Here is a 23,590-nt window from a genome sequence, read left to right on the forward strand (position 1 = left end):
AGAATGCATAGCATACACCTTTTCAATTCTCAGTTGAAAGTTGAACTCATCAACTTGACTCAAAGCAACATTCATTTTGTTCACATTATTCCTAACCTCCACAGAAACCTGTCTCATGTAATCATTCATTTTGTTTACAATCTTCCTAACTTTTGATGTAGTAATCTGATCCATAGAAACATTCGATTTGTTTACTGTTTTCCTAACCTTCAATGTAGCAATAGTACTTTCTTGATAGTTGACTTTCAATGAAGACAACTCCCTACCTACTTCTTTACTCAATTCTACACTTTCACTATGGTTGACTTTTTCAACAACAGTAACTAGGCCTACATTGTCAGAAACTTGAATGAGTTGATCTTGTATCTTAACACTACTATTATCATGCTTCAATTTGTTTTCATCTTCATGACTATCTTTCAATGTTTCATGTGCATTTTTCAATAGAAGGTTTATACTAACCTGCTCTAGTCTAATGCTAGTACATTCTTGCTTCATATCATCAAACCTAGCATTTTGATTTTTAAACATTTGGTCTAACTTAGCATCTTGCTTATCAAACAGTTGTGTTAAGGCAGCTATTAACTCATCATCAATTTTAATATTTTTCATATTGTATGCCATTTTGCTAGTCTGCACAGATAATATATTCATTAGGACTTGATCTCTCTTGAACCGACTTCCCACTCAGCAACAAACCATTCATAACCTATCAAGATATCTATCTACTAATAATTTCTATAACCAGGGATTTCATAGTGTACCATTTGGGACATATTTATTTTGTAATTCTGTCCCACCACAGGGGTAACATTTGGAACAAATGTGGTGATTCAGTCCCACACCAGGGCGTACCATTTGCCGTGCTACCAATTTTTCCTTAAACGGTTGGAATAGCATATAACACCTATCACACTAAGGAAAGTTGTCGGCTCCAATAAAATAGATACTTGATAAACTGTGAATGGATCTATTGCCTATGAATGAGAAATCCAGTTTTCAGAGCAAATTAACTTATAATCTTCAGATGAAAATTTTGGCAAAAACACAGTTTTATTTTAGAACAGACAAAAATAAAACTGTGTTTTTCGATCAGTAGGAATGTCATTCAAGGAATAAGGAATATTCATTTATTTTTATTCTTTTCATTCTTTTTTACAATGAAGCACAGATTGGGAGAGAAAAACTAATAATATCTTGTACTATTTCTCTCCCAAATTTACATAATATTAAAAAGTCCAAAATGAGGTTATGTCTTCTAGATTTCCATAAAAATTTCAGTCCAAAAATATATACAAACCATTTTTTTTCAAATTTAGATGTTCGAAATACCAAAATAATAATAATAATTTATAACACTCAAGTTATTTTAAAATAGAGAAAATTCACTTATTGTAGAAATTTTTAACAGGAACCGAAAAACAAACTTAATCCTGATATTATTACAACATCATGGGGATTTCATGAGGGGGTTATTTGGATGATATTTGTGCAGTCAGCTTATATCAATGCACATCCCAGATAAGGCGGTACATGAAATCAAAGGCATAGAAAATTCTAGTTCAACATAGTAGGAATGTCTTGAAGGGGGAAATTCAGAGGAATATCTAGTAGTATGGTCGATGTCTCGAATCATTCACCATCCATCAGTGTCAGAAGCAACTGCTTGTAAATACATTATAGAGAGATTCAAGTTTTAAAGTGGATTGTAGAATGGCTTAGCTGCCAAGTAGGTACCTTTTTCCAATGCCTTCTACAGTATGTAGCTGTGTAGAAGTCATCACAGTATATCTATAGTACTGTATTAATATTAGTATTAGTTATAGTATTAGTATATAGTATTAATTGTTAGCTGTTGTTTTATTATTTTAGAAAATTTGTCATCTTTATACTTATTCATGCCCTACAAACGATTTGTGCAACTGTGTGGACTGTGTATAGTGAGGTCTGAGGTCCACGTTATAATGGTAGTAAAGAAAGATAGAACGTTGCCGATCCTCTGTCTTGTCAATGCCTTCTTTAGAGAGCAACTGATACCGGTTTATTTATGTAATATTAACTGCTCATTCTCGTTTCAAATGATCAATAATATTTTATCAAGCATGAAATTATATTTTTCAATGAATTCATAATGAATTCTCATAATCAAGATTGAATATTTACATTGTTTAAAACCAATCTGGCAACAGAGCAAAGCGAGAAAGAGATAGCGCTATCCGCTTTGTTGAATGATAGACAAGGATAGCAATACAATCGCATATATATTTTACATATTTTCATAATTAATTACATTGTTTTGCAGAATGCAAACCAGCATCCGAGTGTGAAGACACCGGCAGTGAGTTGAATAAGACTCGAAACGCGGGTCTAGTCGCCATTCTCGTCGAGACAGGATGCTGTCCTGAAGTGAAGGTCATCTGCAAGAAGGAGCTCTGCCAGCAGCCACCCAGCTGTCAGAAATACTTCGAGCTGCAGCAGGTGCTCTCAGAATCAGCTGACGCCTGTTGCCCCACCTACTCCTGTGAAGCACCCAAGGACAAGTGCTTGTATGAATTCGAATTCATAGAAGAGCCCAACAGTGGTGTCAGAAAGCGCAACCCTAACGAGAGATACATTGAGGCGAAGAATGTGAGTACGGTATTTCACCAAAGAGAAAATAAGATATCCCATGGTATAGGTCGTTCATGTTCCAAATTTCAAGTCAATTTATTGTTAACTCATGCCGATTACTGTCGACTACTGCCTATTATTACTGTTTTGTTGGGGTGAGAGTGTAAGAACGACACAGTATGAGAGACTTCCAGCGTTACATAGTTTCACGAAAAAGGACTACTAGGACTATCGGCTTCAGTTAACAGTGGAATTTAGAACATAAAAGCCCTATACCATGGGATATCTTCTTGTTCTATCTCTTATATTTGATTTTACTATACTTTCTTTTCTATGTGATGTGTTTTATAATCCAATATAGGTCTGTAGTATATCCATACTTTTTCACTGTTAAAATCAAACTTGAATTTAAAAAAACACTTTTGAAGTGAAAATACACTTACTTTAGTAGTGACGATCGTTTCGACCTGTTGTTAGTCATCATCAGACAGTCTGACCAACAACAGGTCGAAACGATCGTCACTACAAAAGTAAGTGTATTTTCACTGCAAAAGTGTTTTTTTAAAATTCAAGTCCAATATAGGTGTTTACTGGTTTACGACGCTTTTAGATAGTCTAAAATTGAGAAATTAATCCAACTTGAAGTTTAGATTGTATTTTCAAATCAAGTACCTACTAATTAATTGAGAGTTATGAGTGAAAAATTAAATGCTGACCATCCGTCCATTAACTATAATGACTTATTCTTTGGGTGAGACCACATTATGTTTTTTAGACGAGTTGGCAGGAATCTCTGCGATTGGCTGATTGAGTTGGTGTTCGGGAATCAGCTGATAATCAGCCAATCGGAGAGCTTCCTGTCCTGCCGACTCGTCTAAAAACGCATTAAAAACGTTCAATGTGGTCTTGCCCTTCTCGAAAATTATGAAGTAACTGTGAAATTGATATTTCAGTAGTAGATAATACAGTAATACTATAGAGGAAAGATTGTATGATATAGCATAGCTTGTGCTATATTTTATGTATGGTAAAACGCATATTGAGAACATTTTCCCAATGTGCTTTTGATTGATTGATTGATTGAGTACTTTATTTATGTAGATTACAATATATACTGGCTTATACACTTAGATACAATAGCTTACAATACAGCAACATTATAGATGAATTTACATAATATAGACTAAGAAAATAATTATTGAACTGTATATGATATGAAAAAGCAATTTGTAATATAATAACTAACTATAGATAATTATATTGTTATGCATCTACATAAATTGGCGGAGCTTTGGACATATCAATGTCCATTCTTCGGAAAGAATATTAAAAATATCCTCCCCACTAACTCTCTACCAAAAGCTTTTGGAGAGATAACAAATTAATAATCAGTATTCGATTAATATATATATATATATATATATAATCTTGGTTCGTTCTAGAAGGACCTCCTATATACCTCCTAGTACTATATAGAAATTGCTGGTTCAAACCTTACTATTTGATGGTCGTTCTCTTGCTTTATCTTATCAAATATTCATTCTTTACATCGTTTTTCAAGAATACATTCTCTTATTGTGTTATGATTGTATAATTCTCGATTATTTTCATGTTAATTGTGTATTAGTTATTCATTTTATTCAATTTATTAAGCCAAACATATTCTGTTGATTCCCTACGCTCGGATTTGTTATTTTTGAGATAATATGTTATCTTCATAATATCTTCATAATATCTTCATTGTAATTTTTTTCCACAAAAAATAGATACATTTAAATTTTTGTCAGGGCGGAGAAGTTTGGTACGACGGTCCGTGTCACAAGTGTGAATGCAGCCCGACTGATTTCAAGTCACATTGTACAACCAAGCAATGCTCGCTGCCGACCACTGATAGTGCTGACTATGTGGTTGAAACTATGCACATATCAGGCCAGTGCTGTCCCGTTTTCATTAGAACTGCTTGTAAAGTGGATGACACCATCTATCAGGTAAACAATGTACATTCCACATTCATGATTCTTTGAAATTTTGCAACCTTCGTTGAAATAAATTACAAACAATGATAAAGTATACATGATTCTTTAAAATTGTTGCATCCTCCGTGGAAAACAAACACATGTAAAATGTATTCATGATTCTTTCATTTTTTATAATATTAACGTTTGCAAAATAAATATTAGAAATGTGAAGTTGCTTTCCATGACGAAACACTATATAATAACTCTGTTGTAGTACTGACACTGTGTTACTTGTAAATATTTGAAAAAAACACTCACTTTTGTTGGAGTATTGAGGAATGCATTTCACTCCTGAAGAGGAGCTTCATCAGCCTGACACCAGGAGCGCTTGCTCTTATGGGTTGGACTGTGTGGCCAAAATGTGGGAAATGCAAGTGTTTTTAGTAAAGTAAGTGTTTTTTCAAATATTTACAAGTAACACAGTGTCAGAACTTCAACAAAGTTATTAGAAATGTATTGATGATTATTTCAAATAACCTTAACTTTTGCAAAATAAATAACAAAAAAATATTCCAACATGAGTATAATTTGTGGATTAAGTGAATTTTTAATATTTTTTGTGATTGTGAAGGAAGATTTCTGTTTGGATATGTATTTTGAAATTAATTAATCTAATAAATTCAAAATTATTGTAGTACATACATTTTTTGAACTAAAAATAGTGTGTGAATTAAGTTATCATTTTCACATAACCTCTTGACTGATGTGTATTCCAAATTAAGGTTTAAAGCAGTTTTGGGCGAATGGCTGTTGTTTTTACCTGCATTGTATCTATTGTCTATGAATAAATGATAATATGTAAATGTATTCAACATTCTTCGAAATTTTTTCAACCTTCATTGGAATATATAGCAAACAATTGTAAAATAAATTCATGATTCCACAATACTTTTCATTCTACATTGTAATAAATAACATATAAAAGAAATGAAATGGATTCATATCCAATATGAGTGTCAATTATATTCAATGACACTATGAAATCCCTATAGTTATTTGAAAATTAAAATGGATTACATTCTACAAACTAGCCTGTTCATGTTATTTAGAAAACTCTGTTATAGTCACGACATTTTGCTTCTATGTAAATATTTGAATGAAAGTACTTGATTCAGTAATGTGAAATGCTATAATGGAATGCATTTTATGATGCATTGTAATGAAATATTATGTGGAAAGCAAATATTCAAATTAATTTATTTTTGATTGAGCAATATGTTGAAAGAATTTTACTCCTGATGAAGAAATTCTTCAGCCTCTATTTAGATTTTTAATAATTGAGAAAAGTTATGATTAGGATTTAATGGTTTCGAAATGAAGAATAATAAGATTAGAATTAAGTAGGCTACCTAGTTATAGTGTAGCCATAAGTATTATAAGTAGCTATAACTGGTTATAACTAGTAAACTAGTATTAGTAGCTGTATTGAATTTATTTTTTGTTCAATTTAATGTTTTGTTGTAGGAAGGAGAAGTGTGGAGATCACCATCGGGAGACCCTTGCAAGAACTACACATGTGTGAAAAATGAAGACAGCAAAATTACAAAGCAAGATATCGTCGAAACTTGCAAGAAAGATTGCCGGAAGGTCAGTATTATTATAATCAGGACAATAATAGTTTGTAGTTTTATATGGCTTCAATGTGGAGAGATAATTTGTTTCATAGACTCCTTAGATTCAAATTGAATATTCTTGGTGAATTGCAAAAAAGTTGCTAAACATTGTCTTGTCTTGCAATGACATCAAATCGCTGTTGTCTTGCAATGTTTGGAAAAAATTAACTTATTTATTCGTTCAAGGAGACAACAGCTAATCCCATTTTGTCTCTTTCATGAAACAGCATACAATTGAACACAAAAAAACAACCTCAAGTTCAATGATCGTAAAAACGTTTTTGAAATCCAATCAGAGAGCTTATATTCAATCTATTACTGCTTAACTTGAAATGTAGCAGTGTTTATCAGAAAAAATATCAAGAATAGTTGTGATGTGACACAAAATTTAGAGAGAATATGAACATTTAGTATGATGGATGATTTGAGATGGATATCATGATGTGGAAAAGCATGATAAGCAAACAGACACAGGAAATAATTATTGCAGAGAATGGGTGATTTATTTGAAGATTAATTAAACATGCATATTTGGATCTAGTAGAATGCGAATTGAACATTAGACAAGCCTGATCCATCAATGGACCGAGCTTGGAACTCACATGGCTTCCCAAATACATCGATGTACATTATTCTCCCAATTATAAATCTCAATCTATATAATAATAATTGCAGTGTAGAATGATTTTTGAGTTGAATTTAATAATTTCCTAACTTAAATTGTTTTGTCTTGAACAGAGATATACAGAGAAATTTTATTAGTTTGTAATAATAAATACCGTAATAAACTCTTCTCTATTAACAGTTACAGACACTGCTCATTTCAAGATCTCCCATTTTATTTGTCTGTATTTTATTTTCGGTTGTTGAGTTTTTATTTGATTGCAGGGTTGGAAATATGTGGAGCCTTCAGTCGATTCGAAAGAATGTTGCGGTCAATGCCAGCCTTTCGCATGCGTTATTGACGATGGAAGAGAAATGGCTCTGAACAGTGTATGGTATTCAGACGATAACTGTACGACATACACTTGTTCAGCTGAGTTAGATCAGGTAATAATAATAAATCACTTTCCATTGATAATTTGCTGTTTCACTGGAAAAATATCAAGGCTTCAAGAGTGTTTGATAGCCTACTTTTGAAATACTCGAACTTGAATAACTCTAGCTGATAAAGAGTACTACAGTACCGATTTTCAACTGCACTTGCATATCAATCAATCAATCTCCTTATTCTCATTTGGAATCAGTTATTCCAATCATTTAATCATTAAATCATTATGATTCAATGATTAATATAGTACTAATAATTGATTATTATTATTCATCATTTCAGTCGATTCGAAAGAATGTTGCGGTCAATGCCAGCCTTTCGCATGCGTTATTGATGATGGAAGAGAAATGGCTCTGAACAGTGTATGGTATTCAGACGACAACTGTACGACATACACTTGTTCAGCTGAGTTAGATCAGGTAATAAAAATAAACCGCTTTCAATTGATATTTTGCTGATTCATTGAGAAAAGATTAAGGTTTAAAGAGTGCTTGGTCACAGAATAGGTACAGAATGGAAACTGTCAATAAAACGCCTATCTAACCAATGCTTTTTACATGGCGCAAATACTAGACACGTCACGTGACCTTGGGAAGTTCCAATCCTGGTCTTCTGATTGGCTCGTAGCAGTGGATGAGATCAATTGATCCGGATCATTAAAGTGATCCGAACCTACCATCAATACTATTACAATGCGGCGCTTCCTAACAAGATGGCGGATTTTTGCGTCAGGGTACTAGCCAGTTTCCATACTGTATGTATACTGTGGCTTGGTACTCTTGAAATACTCTAACTTATAATACCTTGTAAGATTCAAAGGCTGTAATAATTGATGTGTAGCTGCACTTGCACATCTAAAATCAGTTTGGGTTTTAAATCAAAATCATAATATTATAGAATTTATTTATTGCCTATTGAAAATAATACGATAATATTAAAATCCATTGGTAGTTCTCCATTCAATTATCACGGCAATTGATATTTAGGTAGCCAAATACTAGAATGATAATTGATTATTTATTTGAGATACATATGAGAGCACAAGGATGATATCCCATGATTGCTCTCTTAACACATAATTCAAGTAAAACAATTGAAATGCAATATTTTATATACTGTTCAGTCAATTTAATTTTCCAAAATTATAATATTTATCATTGGAGCTCAACAAATGATAATATTCCTATCCTATGGCCATCATTGGTGGGGAGTTTCACCTCTCACCTGATGTATATATACCCATTTTTCCGTCAATGGGCTTCACGACTGTTATATTTCAGCCGGGACCTTCAATTAATGTGCACATCCAATAACGCGGGAGTGACTTATTAATGTGCTCTTAGTCTGAGATCTCATCTGATCATACCTGATTCATTCATTCTTCTAATATGGAGATAAAGTAAATACAAATTAAACCATTTTTTAATATTTTAAGCTGATTTCCTTTTATTGCGTAATATACTTCAACAATCAAAACCAATGATATTTCCTATTCATTCCTATCGGTGAAATCAATAATGATATATGTTATGTGCCTGTTTTCTTTTCCTAATCATATTATTCTATAATATAATAGTTTGTGATTGGCAAAAAATGAAATGAATAAATAGATCTCTAAGGCGAAGTTGGAGCCCCTCACTGAATTCTGTCGTTGTATAATTTTAACGTGCCAATTTCATTAAAATATAGGCTCAATGAAGCTCACTGAGATACTCACATTAGATTATTTTATTTTGCTGAATACATATTATTCAGGAAATGAATTTTGGAAAATCTGAAATTCAATATTGTTCTTTATATACCGTTGATGGATAATGTGATCTTTACAGGTTTTTATAAGTTCTTCACAGCAGCTCTGTCCTCCCCTGGAAGATTGCCCTGAAGAGAATATTATCAAAGATGGCTGCTGCCAAAAATGTAACCAGACTACTCCTCTTGCTCAGAGTAAGTATTATTAGTTTTTCATTTTCATCCATAATATAATAAAGGAAAGAATTGGCTTACACACGTACGGGACAAGAAATTCACGAATGACGCATCGTCACGTCTGAACTACTGGAATAGTATTAACTTGGAATTCTGCTTATAGATTCTTAATTTTACAAAAGGTGGTTAAATTCTGAATGATTTCAGCAGGTCAAGTTTTCAGTTTGACAAGTTTTTGACTAGTTCTTTAATAAATGTAACGGAAGATAAGAAAAAAACTTGATATTTTGAAACTGTGTGGGAGTTTCCTATCTCATTCATTAATACAATTAATGAATTGTAATCATTGATACAATTGATTAAGGATTCAGCTCCTTGAATTTGATTGGAATAATTTCTTCAAAAAATTCAGAATTCAAAATCTGAAAATCTCAGAAAACCCAAAACTTCCACCAACTTAATCGAACTCTCTATTGAAAATGCTAATTACCGTACATGTGATCGAACAATATCTATTGATTCTGTGAATATCTATTGATACAATATCTGTGAAAGGTATCACAGAATACCTAGCTTATTGTACATTACCAGCAAGGTTTTTCAAGACATGAATCACTAAAAATATTATTTATTGATTCACACAATAGGTAAGTGCATCATCCAAATTATAGGGAGAGAAAAAATAAGGTAACCTTGTGCTATTCCTCTCCCAAATTTAAATAACATAACACATAGTACGGAATAGGTTAAGTCTTGTAGTTGTTCAATTCACACAATTTTCAATCCTTAATTGTTTTCATAAAGTAGATTGTTAAATTTAGATGCTTCAAAATCTAGTAGGCCTAATCGTCGCATATTTTTTCAATGGTAAGATCGAACAATCAATTAATTGTCGTATAATTTTTTCAAATGTGCTATTATTTTTTTTAGGTATTTGTGCACCTGAATCATTACCAGCCAACGAAACATTGAAGCTGATTAGACACTTGGATGTCAAACATGGACTCTGCCAAAATATCGAGGTTCTTGACAATTTCACAGAATGTCGGGGAGCCTGTGATTCTTACACCTATTACAACAAAGGTTAGTTCTGCATCTTGAGCTCATGTTTTCACTAGTATAAAGTATCTAGTTTAAAAACTAGAAAATGGCAATAGTAGCCGAAACATGTCGTGACGAAATAATTTAAAAGGATACTCAGATTTATATTTTTATTTAAGTTATATTAAAAGTAGCCCTAAGGGAAAAAGACAATACTCAGTTTAAATATGTGTATAATAAAATTAACACTAGGAACAGATATGTTGCGGAATCTCTCAATATTAAGGAACCGCATATTTCTCCAAATTATGTGGAACCTACAACATCTATTCCACTTCACTTTACTATGTGCATCATGATAAAGGATATGATAGAATTTAGTTAACAATCAATGAATGTACAATAAATAAATAAGGGTGAATAAATGAAGGGATGCTGAGCAATCAATTTCTATGAAAATAATTGACAGTTACGAGATTTCTCCGATAATTTCTCGCACTGGCTTCCTGTGGAAAATGTACTGATTGCATTATATTTTTGTAGGGAATGTAGTGACTACTTACATGCAATTTTTGAATCAACACTGCAATAGTAAAATGGATAAAAAAATAAGAATTTTCGCCGAATTTTGGCTTTTTTCAATCATGTCTATTTCCTCATTTCTCAAAAGACATGGATCTGATACGTATACATGGAATCTTCGGATCAACACCGGGATAATAATGGATAAAAAATCAGCATTTGTCAAACAAATTGATATTTACATTCCATTTTTCTATGAAGCTCACGACTTATTCGACATCTTTTCAATCATATCCATTTAATTACCCTATTACAAGACATGGATTCCCTAAGTGTGATGAATTAATAATACGTATTATTACTGTAGGCCTACTTCATTCATTCTTCTGGCTACAAGCTTATCAAGTTTTTTTCAATTTATTATTATTCATTTTCAAGTGTAGGCTAATAATCATTTGTTTCATCTTTCTGATCAACCAAGATACAAAATTCTTAGTTAAATGTATATTTGGACTTTCAATTTTTGTAATCTTTATAAAATTGTTTTCATAACCTCATTTGGACTATTTTAATCAAAATTAGAGAGAGAAAAAATTTTGGGTTTATCCTGTTGATTCTCTCCCAATCATTAATTTGATATTGTGATTGTGAAATGTAATAATTAATAAATAATTTTTCTTTCAACTAATATATTTATTTCATTGAAACGCACTGAATTGAATCAATATAATAATTGTGATAAAATTAATTGATTAATGTAATAATAATTCATTTTATTTTATTAATATTAAATTCTAAACAATTGATTCTTTAAAAATTCTTTAATCAGAGGCGTAACCAAAACTGTTCATATCTCAAACTCCGTTTACCTGTATAGTCCAAATAAGGATACATTATAATTATTAGGCCTATAAATTAATTCTCATAAATAATATTGACTTGAACTTGTTTTTTTTTTAGATACAGAATCTCACGACAGCAAATGCCAGTGTTGCCAAGCTGTGAAATACGACAGCATTCACGTGTCTCTCTCATGTGAGGATGGATCGATCATGGAGAAAGCTGTGTTCGTTCCTGCCAAATGTGTTTGCATGAACTGTGGGGCATGATGACACAATCAATTGTTAAAAACTATACCTAGTCCCTTGAAATGAAATGTTATCCTAATTGAACAGAGAAAATAGATACCACAAATAAAAGGTTTATAATTTGAATTTGTGTTTTTCTTAGTAGAGACTACTGTTATCATTGAATGAGATATTATCCTAATTGAACAGAGAAAATACATACCACAAATACAAGATTTATTATTTAAATTTGTATTTTTATTAGTAGAGACTCCTCTGGATTGTATCTGTGGTACTTAATGGCACTATCAATACTTGAAAATGATACCTAGTCCCTTAAAATGAAATAATGTTATCCCAATTGAACAGAGAATACCTCAAATAAAAGCTTTATAATTAACATTTTGTGTTTTCATTAGTAGAGACTATTTTCTGGTTGTAACTTTGATGCTTGATGACACTATCAATACTTGAAAATGATACCTAGCCCCTTGAAATGAAATGTTATCCTAATTGAACAGAGAATAAATAAAAATACATGCCAATAATAAAAATATATATTATTCAAATTTGTGTTTTTATTTGCTATTTCTTTTATTGTCAAAAATAATCCTATCAATAAAGTTGATAATCGATCAGTATTTAGACTAATACTCAACTTTTCAACACTGACTGATTCCAGAGATTGCCTTCACTGCTCTTAATGAGTGTCATACAATCCATAACATTTCAGAATAAAAATCTGTTACAATATTTAACATTTAAAGTTAATTCTGGAATCAATAATCTATTTATTTCTACTATCAATATACAGACTGCAGAGTATTTAAAATAATACTGTGTTATTGTTAATAGGAATAGAATGAAATAAGTATTTTTTCAGAAATCACCTTTTACTTCTTTTTAGAGAACAATAAACTTGGTTTTAATCTTGATTTCCGAATTGCATAGTGCTTTAAATTAAGTTTTCATGGTTCATGATTTTAAAAAGTTTATTGATTTTGTAAAAATAAGTTAAAAGTAATTTCTAAAAAAAGGGTGCTTATTTCACTTAAATAAATTTAAGTAGCCCTTGGTATTCATAATTGTGTATTACAGTACTGATCTATAACATTGTGTTGAAAAGTCCCTTGCTTATTCAATTTATCATATTCACTTATATATTTACTTCTATTCATCCATCCAATGCTAAATAAAAATAGAAACCATTGGATGAGAAAGTGTCATGGAGTTTATATTTTTGGAATAGGCTACTCTAGCCTACTCAAAATTTGAGATTTCTCAAGATTGACCAAGATATCCTCATTGCACTCCTCATTACAGGTTATTAGAAATATATGATTCTGTGATTGGCGAAGAATCTCTCTCATTGACTTGAGATCAATCTCTCACTCATGAAAAAAATAGGTTAGGTTAGGTTAGGTTAGCACACATTAGGACAGCAGCAGATGAAAGTATGCAGGCAGACGGACAAAAACTACCTTCCCGGGTGCTCCAATGTTTCAACGCTCACAGACATCCGTCTGCTCTCATATGTCTGCTCACGTCCGCATGTAGACTTTGGATATTTCCTTCGTTTGTCGTCGGTTGCTGTGTGTGTTTGCCACGCAATGATAAAGCGCAGGATGAAAACGTATTATAGCCTTATTTGAAGCCTTAGATTAAAATCTTGCCATAGGATAAAGCTGGATTCTCACACAACAGTGACAGTGAATAGTGACAATATGATTCCCATAAGTTCTAGTATTATTCATACTCACTCGGCCGTGATGAGTGAGAATAGACCAATTAGAACTTTTTTTTTGTGAGGGTGATGCCCACATGAGCTCTAGGCTTGTGTGTGGATGATAATGATAATAAGGCGGATGATAATGAGGGATGAATGGACCTACAGTTTTGAATTATAATTATTTTTACTGTTCATTGTCACTTATGTGCGAATCCAGCTTGAAGCTTTCTCTGTTAGCCTACATTATTAAACTCTGTGGTTATTATGAAGTCGTTTCACTGAAGGAATTTTCAAACATAGATTATCAGCATGAATAAAACAACACACGTTAGTTAATTTGCAAACTATATATTTACAATCTTCTACATACACATTTCTACACAAGCAATCCTACTTTTTGTAGATTGTCTGTATCTATGGTGTTCGGAAGAAAATATACAGTACCGGTACCGTTATTAAGAATCTTCAACACTACATTTTCACATAAGCTACGGTTCTACTTTCTGTAGATTGTCTATGTATGGAGTTAGAAGAAAACATTCATAATTATATCTAATCTTGTAATAAAATATATAAGGCTACTTGAATGTGCAATCATAGAAAATAACTAGTCTCCTTGTAATATTTCTAAATTGAACACAATTTCTTTACAAATAATACATGGATACTAGTTATCTTCTATACTTTATAATCGTTCACATTACATTCTATACAAGCTACTTTCTGTAGATTGGCTATATTGCGTTCGAAAGAATATAATTAATTGAGGATAGATAAAAATATGAATCCATTAATCTGAGTACCTACCCTTTTAAATTATTTTTTCACGACATGTTTCGGCTACTAATGCCATTTTCAAGTATTAAGTATTTTCTAGACTCAAATAATAACAATAATTTAAAAGGGTACTCCGATTGATATTTTTATTTATATTGAAAGTAGCCCTAAAGAAAAAAGGCAATATATTATAAGGATCTTTGTCTACACCACATTTTTACATAAGTAATTCTAGTTTTTGTATAGACCTATTTTCTGTATGGTGTTTGGAAGAAAATAGATACAGTATTAAGAATTATGCCCAATACAGGACTACCTTTAGAGCATTCAATGCTGAAATTGACTTGATTTATTTATGTAATATTGTATTTTCTCTTTCTTTTTTCAATAAAGTCTCAAAGTTCCTTCTAAATTAAATTTTCACATAAGCTACTTTCTGTATATATTGTTTTAATGGCGTTTAAAATAAAATAGTGGGCCTATATTAAGGATCTTGTAGGCTACATTACATTTTCACATAAACTACTTTTTGTATATATTGTTTGAATGGCGTTTAAAAGAAAATAGTAGGCCCATGTTAAGGATCTTGTAGGCTACATTACATTTCTACATAAACTACTTTCAGTAGATTGTTTGTATGCGGTTCAGAAGAAAATATATACATTATTAAGAATCTCCTACACTAAATTTTCACATAAAATCTACTTTCTGTAGATGATTGCGTTAGGGAGGAACCCATTATTGTACTGTCCTTTGTCAGAAGACGAGGAGCTAGCTGATGAGTCAGTGGCTGATTCATAGGAGCTGTCCGATGATGATGACACAGACAATGACGAATCAGTTGATGATGACGAAGAGGATCCTGAGCCTCCATCCTTGGAGGCCGAACTCTTTTCCGATGAGGATGAGGATGCAGAGAGAGATGATCCGGTGCTCGAGTCGAAGGAGGCTGAGGAGTAAGACGAGTCGGAAGAGGAAGAGAAGGAGGGAGAGTCTGAAGAGGAGGAGACTGACAGAGATGAATCGGAAGAGGAGGAAGAAGAGGCCGACGACCAATCTTTACATTCGTTGGAGTTCTTTGATTGGAAATCTAGAACAGAATAGATTTCATTTTATAAGATGGAAATTTATGGATTTACAGAATAAATTTCATTTTATAAGATGGAGTTTAATTTAGTCTTATAAATTTCATTTTATAAGATGGATATTATTTCTTTTTAAGATTGCATTTAAGAAATGCAAATTCTTAATGAGAAATTGCATTTGTACAAATGATAATCTAGAAAAGCGAGAATTTCATTTTATACAGATTGAAATTAATGAGAAATTGTATTAGTCAAATGCTAATCTAGAACAACATAAATTTTATTTTATACAGATTGAAATTAATGAGAAATTAAACTTGTTCAAGTGCTAATCTAGTACAGTATAAATTTCATACCATACAGATGGAAATTAATGAAAAATTGCATTTTGTTTAAATGCTTATGAATACGTAATTATTATCAAACGAAACTAAGCAGCATTCAACTTTGGATTTTCGTTCAAAAATTGTCATTTATATTATGCTTTTGATTTATTTTTTGACATTAATTCATAATTCATTTATCATGAGGATGATGCTCACATGAGCTGTAGGTTTTGGGTAATGAGACAGAAGATGATGATGAGAGATGAGTGGACCTAGAGCTCTAGATGGGAAGCGATTTTCAAACTCATAAATTGTATTTAGAGGGGTTTGGCTCTTTAACTGGTCACCCTCACAACAATAACAATTCGAATTGAAGAATGAATAGTGAGTTGTGTTTTTCCGGTTCTAAATTTTGTGAAATTACGCAGAAACTTTTCAATTAATGGTAATTTGCGTTTAATATCTTTCTTTTTTATTCTGTTCTTTAACCGTCAAAACATAAATATTTATAATTTTCCATTAAAGTATTTTTAAAGAGCTACTTGAATGTTCAATCATAGAAAATAAAGAAAATAACTAGTTCCCTTGTGATATTTTTAAATCAAACAAAATTTATTTAGAAAATAATACAAGGATACAAGTTATTTTCTTAATTTATAATATTCTACTTTACATTCTACATAAGCTACTCGTACTTTCTGTAGATTGACTGTATTGCGTTCAAAAGAAAAAAATATAATAAGGATCTTCGTCTACACTACATTTTTACACAAGAAATTCTTCTTTCTGTACAGGTTTGTATGGTGTTTGGAAGAAAATAGATACAGTATTAAGAGTCTTCTACATTACATTTTTACACAAGCAATTCTACTCTCTGTGGAAATCTGTATTGTGTTGGGGAGAAAATATATACAGAATTAAGAATCTTCTACACTAAATTTTCACATAAAATCTACTTTCTGTAGATGATTGCGTTGGGCAGGAACCCATTATTGTACTGTCCTTTGTCAGAAGACGAGGAGCTAGCTGATGAGTCAGTGGCTGAATCATAGGAGCTGTCCGATGATGATGACACCGACAATGATGAATCAGTTGATGATGATGACGAAGAGGATCCTGAGCCTCCATCCTTGGAGGCCGAAATCTTTTCCGATGAGGATGAGGATGCAGAGAGAGATGATCCGGTGCTCGAGTCGAAGGAGGCTGAGGAGTAAGACGAGTCGGAAGAGGAAGAGAAGGAGGGAGAGTCTGAAGAGGAGGAGACTGAGAGAGATGAGTCGGAAGAGGAGGATGAAGACGCCGACGACCAATCTTTACATTCGTTGGAGTTCTTTGATTGGAAATCTAGAACAGAATAGATTTCATTTTATAAGATGGAAATTTATGGATTTACAGATTAAATTTTATTTTATAAGATGGAGTTTAATTTAGTCTTATAAATTTCATTTTATAAGATGGATATTACTTCTTTTTAAGATTGCATTTAAGAAATGCAAATTCTTAATGAGAAATTGCATTTGTACAAATGATAATCTAGAAAAGCGAGAATTTCATTTTATACAGATTGAAATTAATTAATGAGAAATTGCATTAGTCAAATGCTAATCTAGAACAACATAAATTTTATTTTATACAGATGAAAATTAATGAGAAATTAAACTTGTTCAAGTGCTAATCTAGTACAGTATAAATTTCATACCATACAGATGGAAATTAATGAAAAATTTCATTTTGTTAAAATGCTTATGAATACGTAATTAAAATTATCAAACGAAAACTAAGCAGCATTCAACTTTGGATTTTCGTTCAAAAATTGTCATTTATATTATGCGTTTGATTTATTTTATGACATTAATTCATAATTCATTTATCATGAGGATGATGCTCATATGAGCTTTAGGTTTTGGGTAATGAGACAGAAATGATGATGAGAGATGAGTGGACCTAGAGCTCTAGATGGGAAGCGATTTTCAAACTCATAAATTGTATTTAGAGGGGTTTGGCTCTTCAACTGGTCACCCTCACAACAATAACAATTCGAATTGAAGAATGAATAATGAGTTGTGTTTTTCCGGTTCTAAATTTTGTGAAATTACGCAGAAACTTTTCAATTAATGGTAATTTGCGTTTAATATCTTTCTTTTTTATTCTGTTCTTTAACCGTCAAAATTTAAATTCTTATTTTTTATTGTTTTTGAGTGAAAATTGACTAAATTTTAGAAAAGTGGAATCATAACCCTACTTCGGACTTTTAAAATATTATCTAAATTTGGGAGTGAAATAGTACAAGGAGTATCCTCAGTTTTTCTCTCCTGAACAGTGCTTCTTTGTAAAAATTATAAATAAATGAATATGACATCAATAAAAATCTGGTGTGGCGCACTCACACAACTTTCCTTGCCGTTTTGAAAATTTATCACCTGACGCTGTCTTCCCGCGCATCTCAAGTCTACTATTCAAAGATTTGAGCCAGCTGGTGACAGGGCAATAACGCTGGAAACACACGAGGTCTGCTATCTCTTCATAATGAATCATTTAATAGAATCAACAGTTGTCAACAGTTGCAATATTATTGGATAATCACATTTTCTCGAATTTCGAGCTTATTTTCAATTTTAGGTGAAAATGTTACTGAACATTAGTTGTAGATATTCTCAAGCTCAATCTTTTTCACTCGAAATTTTTTGTTTAAATTGTATCTAAAGCCTGATATCAAACTTTGCATAGATCGGATGGAGCTCCTGGAATTTTTACAGATGTGGGACTTGTGGCAGTTCATAGAGCTTATCAATGACTATTATTTAGGTATAAATTTGATCAAAATCGTTGGAGCCGTTTTCGAGAAAATCGCGAAAAACCCTGTTTTTGACAACATTTTCACCATTTTATCCGCCATCTTGAATTGCATCAGATCGAAATTGTTCGTGTCGGATCCGTATATTGTAAAGACCTTACGTTTCAAATTTCAAGTCATTCCGTGAATTGGGAGATAAGATATTTAATATATACTATATATTCTGTGTGTACACAGAATGAGTGTATGTTCGTCTCATACACTCATACACACACACACACAACACACACACACACACACACACACACACACACACCACACACACACACACACACACACACACACAACACACACACACACATACAGACCAATACCCAAAAACCACTTTTTTGGACTCAGGGGACCTTGAAACGTATAGAAATTTAGAAATTGGGTTACCTTAATTTTTTTCGGAAAGCAATACTTCCCTTACCTATGGGAATAGGGCAAGGAAAGTAAAAATATAATAAAATAATTAATATTCTATGATACGATTCAAGTATTCAAAATTGCTTGTATTCAGTCATTTCTTAAAAAAACAAAAACTTTAACCAGTTGCTGTACGTCAAAAGGTAGAGTATTCGACCAATAACTTATCCTGAGAGTTATAGTACCTATTATAATCTACAACAGTCTCCAACTTATTGAGGGGTTTCCATACATATGACTTACTATGCATAACTTGATATAAGATGAAGTATAACTTGTAAGCTTATACAAAGCTTACATATAGCCTACTTTATAACAAGCCTACTAAGTGAAACTTGTATAATATCAGATGAAGTTTCAAGTTCATTTGCACAATGCACTTAGCTTATTAATATAACTTGGTGAAGATACTACTATGATAACTTGTGTTCAGTGCATTGAAAAATGGTTAGCACTCACTGTAACCGTATTTGCAGTTGAAGTTCATCATCTCGCACTCATTGGGAAACACTTGCCAGGAGATGCCATCTCCAGCACAGGTCGATGCCGAGGCAGAGGCGCTGTTATACTGATCACAGTTTTTCAGACTGCAGCTCGTGAATGTTGGAATGGCTGATGTCCTAACATAGTCGCAAACATCCAGAGTAATGACTGCTGTAAATTATAAAAAAAATTTTTGGAGAATTATTCAATATTAATCTCTAATAATTTAATGAATTCAAATTTCACCATAAACTGCGAATGTTATTGGAATGGCTAAAGAAGTCCTAACATAGTCGCAAAAATCCAGAGTGATGACTGCTGTAAATTGATAAATTTTGTAGAGAATTATTCAATATTAATCTCTAATAAACAATTTCGGATTCCATCGCTAAATGCGATTAAATTCACTTTTTGAAACTGGAATTAATCATATATAATCAGAAATTAGTTATCAACTATAGTGGGTTCCACGTTATAATGGCAGTGGAGAAAGATAGGGGAACAACGTTGCTATCTATAGACGGTAGCTGATACAAGTTTATTGATGTAATATCAACTGTACATTCTCGTTTAAAATAATCAATTACTAGTAGTTCTGTGAACAGTAGACCTCACGCAGTATTCTCATCAACAAGTACCTGATTGAAACTATAGAACTTATGGAAATACAGCAATAGACTGGCTTCTCCACACATCTGTGTAATCACCTGTCAGCTGATTTATGATGAATAATTCTATAGTCTGATTTTTACTCTAATATTGGCGTATGAAGGAGGCTCCTTTCTCCTTTTATATTAAGTTATCCTTGAAATGCAAAACCTTGTATATACGTCGACGCGCAATTAAAAAAGGAACATACCTGTCAAAGTTCATGAAAATCTATTACCGCGTTTCGCCGTGAATGCGCAACATATAAACATTTAAAAATTTGAACATTGAAGAAATGCCAAACTGTTGACTTGAATCTTAGACCTCACTTCGCTCGGTCAATAATTTATTAAGCGAGAAATTATATTTTTCAATAATTTCATGATTAATTTTCATAATTGAGATTTAATATTTTGTTAATTAACTATCAATTCTACATTATTAAAAGATTATGTGGCAACAGAGCAAAGCGAGAAAGAGATAGCGCTATCCGCTTTGTTGAATGATAAACAAGGATAGCAATACCATTGCTAATCAAACACTGACATTATAACGTGGACCTCACTATATGCTACTGTAATCCAGTGTGAAAAAAGTGATACTCGTTTAATAAAAAATATTTGAAATTCTTTTAATATTTTTTAAATAAATACATATTGAAGAGATCGGTTTTTAATATCTTCGATTAAATCAAAAAGATGATACTTCATAATAGTCTGTATTTAAATTTACAGCAAATTAGTAATTCAATGAGAGTTTTGTTCAATTTAACATATCATCGTGCTCCTTTGTTCACAGCTTCCAATATTAGGTACTTATTTCTAATTCAATAATATTCATTTATTTTATTAGGTTAGCACAAACAATAATACATTGATCGGAAAAGAAAAAACAGGCTATTGCCCAAAACTTTTTCAATTTCCTAATTTATAGTTTCAAATTGTACAAATATTATACACTGGTTATGTCCATTTCAATTTTCTACACCAAATCACAATATGAGAATATAGATTAGAATAAAACAAACAATTTTAAATTTGGACAGATTGATAAGTAAAACTTTCGTGAAAACATGAAACATAAATAAAACGTAAAACTTAAAATATTAGGTTGAGTTGAATTTGATAGATACCTGTAGGTTAATAAGATTTGAGACTGATGATTAGTTTCTATAAAAAGTCATGTGTTCATGGTTACGGTACAAGAATAGAATAGTACCTATGATGATCATAATAATTGTTAATAGTGTTGATAATTATAGTTGAAATTGAGAGTAGGCTAATCCAAAGAGCAGCATGATTGAAGAAATAATATTAAAATCTGTGATCAGAAACGAGTTATAATTATGTAGTTCTCCATCACACAACTCATGAGCTACCTACCTAATTTTTACAATCACTTTGAACAATTAATTACGACATAGCAGTCAGGTATACCTGACTGCTATGTCGTAATTAATTGTTCAAAGTGATTATTTAACAAGCAGTTCGTAATGGAATAAACATTGAAGAGGACTAATTTTTACTTTAAAACTAAAAAAACAATCAATTTTGAGGTAAGGAATAATTTATTCAAGAGCTCTGATTCAACAATACAATCAATAATTAAAAATTAAGAAGCTGTTGTTATCTGATATTTGAACTTACCGAAAAACAGCAATGAAAAACACTTTTCGAACATTTTTAAAATACAAAAATTTCACAGTGTCCTACTTAGGCTACTTTTTGACTGAGACTGGACTACCGTACTTTGGCATGTGCTTCTTTTATAGCCATTTTGCTTTGCTCGAAATAAATTACATGTGTTATTCAAGTTATTACATGCTGAGCATTTTTTGCAGATAAGAATGCCTTATTATTCAATGAGTAATATTCCTTACTTTGCTATAAATATGAAGGACATTTAGCAAAACTACCACAACTTCGAAATTGGGATCCATTCATTATGTGTGCAACTAAATTATTTGTCGTTAATAACTGGATACTCGAATATTCTCACCTCAAATTATTATAAATTCATTCTTTGAATTAAAAATAATTTTTAAGTGAAAACTTTGAGTCTCCTCTGTCTGAAGATGACCAACATTAGGTAGAAACCTAGTCAATGCTAAAAATCTTCCTGTCAAAATTGGTTGCCGTGGAAAAAATTGTAATGTGAAATTTTCAGTTCAATATTATCATCAAAATTTTTATAGTTTTTGCTTTTTAAATGTGATTTTGTGTTTTAAAATAGTTTTCTTGATTTCAAGATTTATAAAATAGGAACTCAGGAAGTGAAAGTGCAAATTTTTAGTGAGAAAAATGAAGAACCCAAGACATAACCTATAAACTTGAGTGTTGATAGGAAATGACATTGGGTAACACGGCAAGGCAGAACATCCGAAAGGATCTCTCTGCCGATAAAAGCCATAAGAGTAAATAAATAAATAAATAAAATAAATGCTAAAAATCATTCATTCATTTTTTCATTTTATTTATCAGCATTTTACATTATTTATACAGTATACACTGTTAGAACAGGTGCCTCGTCAACGACAAAAAGTAACTGTTTACACTTCAAAAGTGTTTTTATTTCAGATTTTGAATTGATAGTGGAGAAGAATGGATCTACAACACAAATTAATGAACGAACTTAAATTGAGATTGACCATCCTTATCAATTAACATGTATCATTACCCTAATTCAGGTAGATGATTGGTAACGACTAATTTTTGTTTATTCCAAGTACGTTACCTTGAATTGAGTAAATAATCAGATTCTGTACCTTAATAAATATAGTGATAAAATGTATTTAATTTTAATATCCTGTTGTGAACTCATCTCTCAAGATCTGTCTCCACATGAAATAAACTAATGATATAATTAGATATTAATTTAGAGAAGATACATAAAGTGTATCTTAATTCAGGTAGATGATTGGTAACGACTAATTTTTGTTTATTCCAAGTACGTTACCTTGAATTGAGTAAATAGTCAGACTCTGTACCTTAATAAATATAGTGATAAAATGTATTTAATTTCAATATCCTGTTGTGAACTCATCTCTCAAGATCTGTCTCCACATGAAATAAACTAATGATATAATTAGATATTAATTTAGAGAAGATACATAAAGTGTATCTTAATTCAGGTAGATGATTGGTAACGACTATTTTTGTTAATTCATTCCAAGTACGTTACCTCTTGAATTGAGTAAATAATCAGACTATGTACCTCAATAAATATAGTGATAAAATGTATATAATTTCGCTATCCAGTTGTAAACTCATCTCTCAAGATCTGTCTCCACATGAAATAAACTAATGATATAGGTAATAAGATATTAATTCAGATAAGATACATAAAGTGTATATGAATAAAATAAATGAAATTTATCAAATAATGAAATTAATTTTATTCTATATTGATTGATACAATAAATACATCATCGAA

At 31.5% G+C, this 23,590-nt stretch overlaps 2 protein-coding genes across 3 annotated transcripts in view; one reads left to right on the forward strand and one right to left on the reverse strand.

The window, feature by feature from the left end:
• Positions 1-12,097, forward strand: part of LOC111047765 (hemocytin) — a 79,721-nt gene extending 67,624 nt beyond the window's left edge. Inside the window, 7 exon segments of the mRNA XM_039427115.1 lie at positions 2,294-2,628; positions 4,398-4,598; positions 6,093-6,215; positions 7,130-7,291; positions 9,122-9,236; positions 10,149-10,301; positions 11,742-12,097. Coding sequence (XP_039283049.1) covers positions 2,294-2,628; positions 4,398-4,598; positions 6,093-6,215; positions 7,130-7,291; positions 9,122-9,236; positions 10,149-10,301; positions 11,742-11,890 — 1,238 coding nt within the window. The 3' untranslated portion in view covers positions 11,891-12,097.
• A 1,812-nt stretch (positions 12,098-13,909) lies between these two features.
• LOC111047769 (suppressor protein SRP40) lies at positions 13,910-21,940 on the reverse strand. 2 transcript variants are annotated; one of them, XM_039426557.1, is made up of 3 exons: positions 21,805-21,927; positions 19,487-19,681; positions 13,910-15,444 (listed from the first exon to the last, which is right to left on the reverse strand). In XM_039426557.1, the coding sequence occupies exons 1-3, from the start codon at positions 21,836-21,838 to the stop codon at positions 15,056-15,058; spliced, it is 618 nt and encodes a 205-aa protein (XP_039282491.1). In that variant the 5' UTR covers positions 21,839-21,927; the 3' UTR covers positions 13,910-15,055. The 2 variants fall into 2 exon arrangements, with proteins under 2 accessions (XP_039282491.1, XP_022189291.2); XM_022333599.2 differs by lacking the exon at positions 13,910-15,444 and adding an exon at positions 16,346-17,109 and having other exon boundaries at positions 21,805-21,940.
• Positions 21,941-23,590: the final 1,650 nt, after the last annotated feature.

The sequence above is a fragment of the Nilaparvata lugens genome, chromosome 4 (genome assembly GCF_014356525.2).
Source record: "Nilaparvata lugens isolate BPH chromosome 4, ASM1435652v1, whole genome shotgun sequence".
In the NCBI taxonomy this organism is placed as follows: Eukaryota; Metazoa; Arthropoda; class Insecta; order Hemiptera; family Delphacidae; genus Nilaparvata; species Nilaparvata lugens.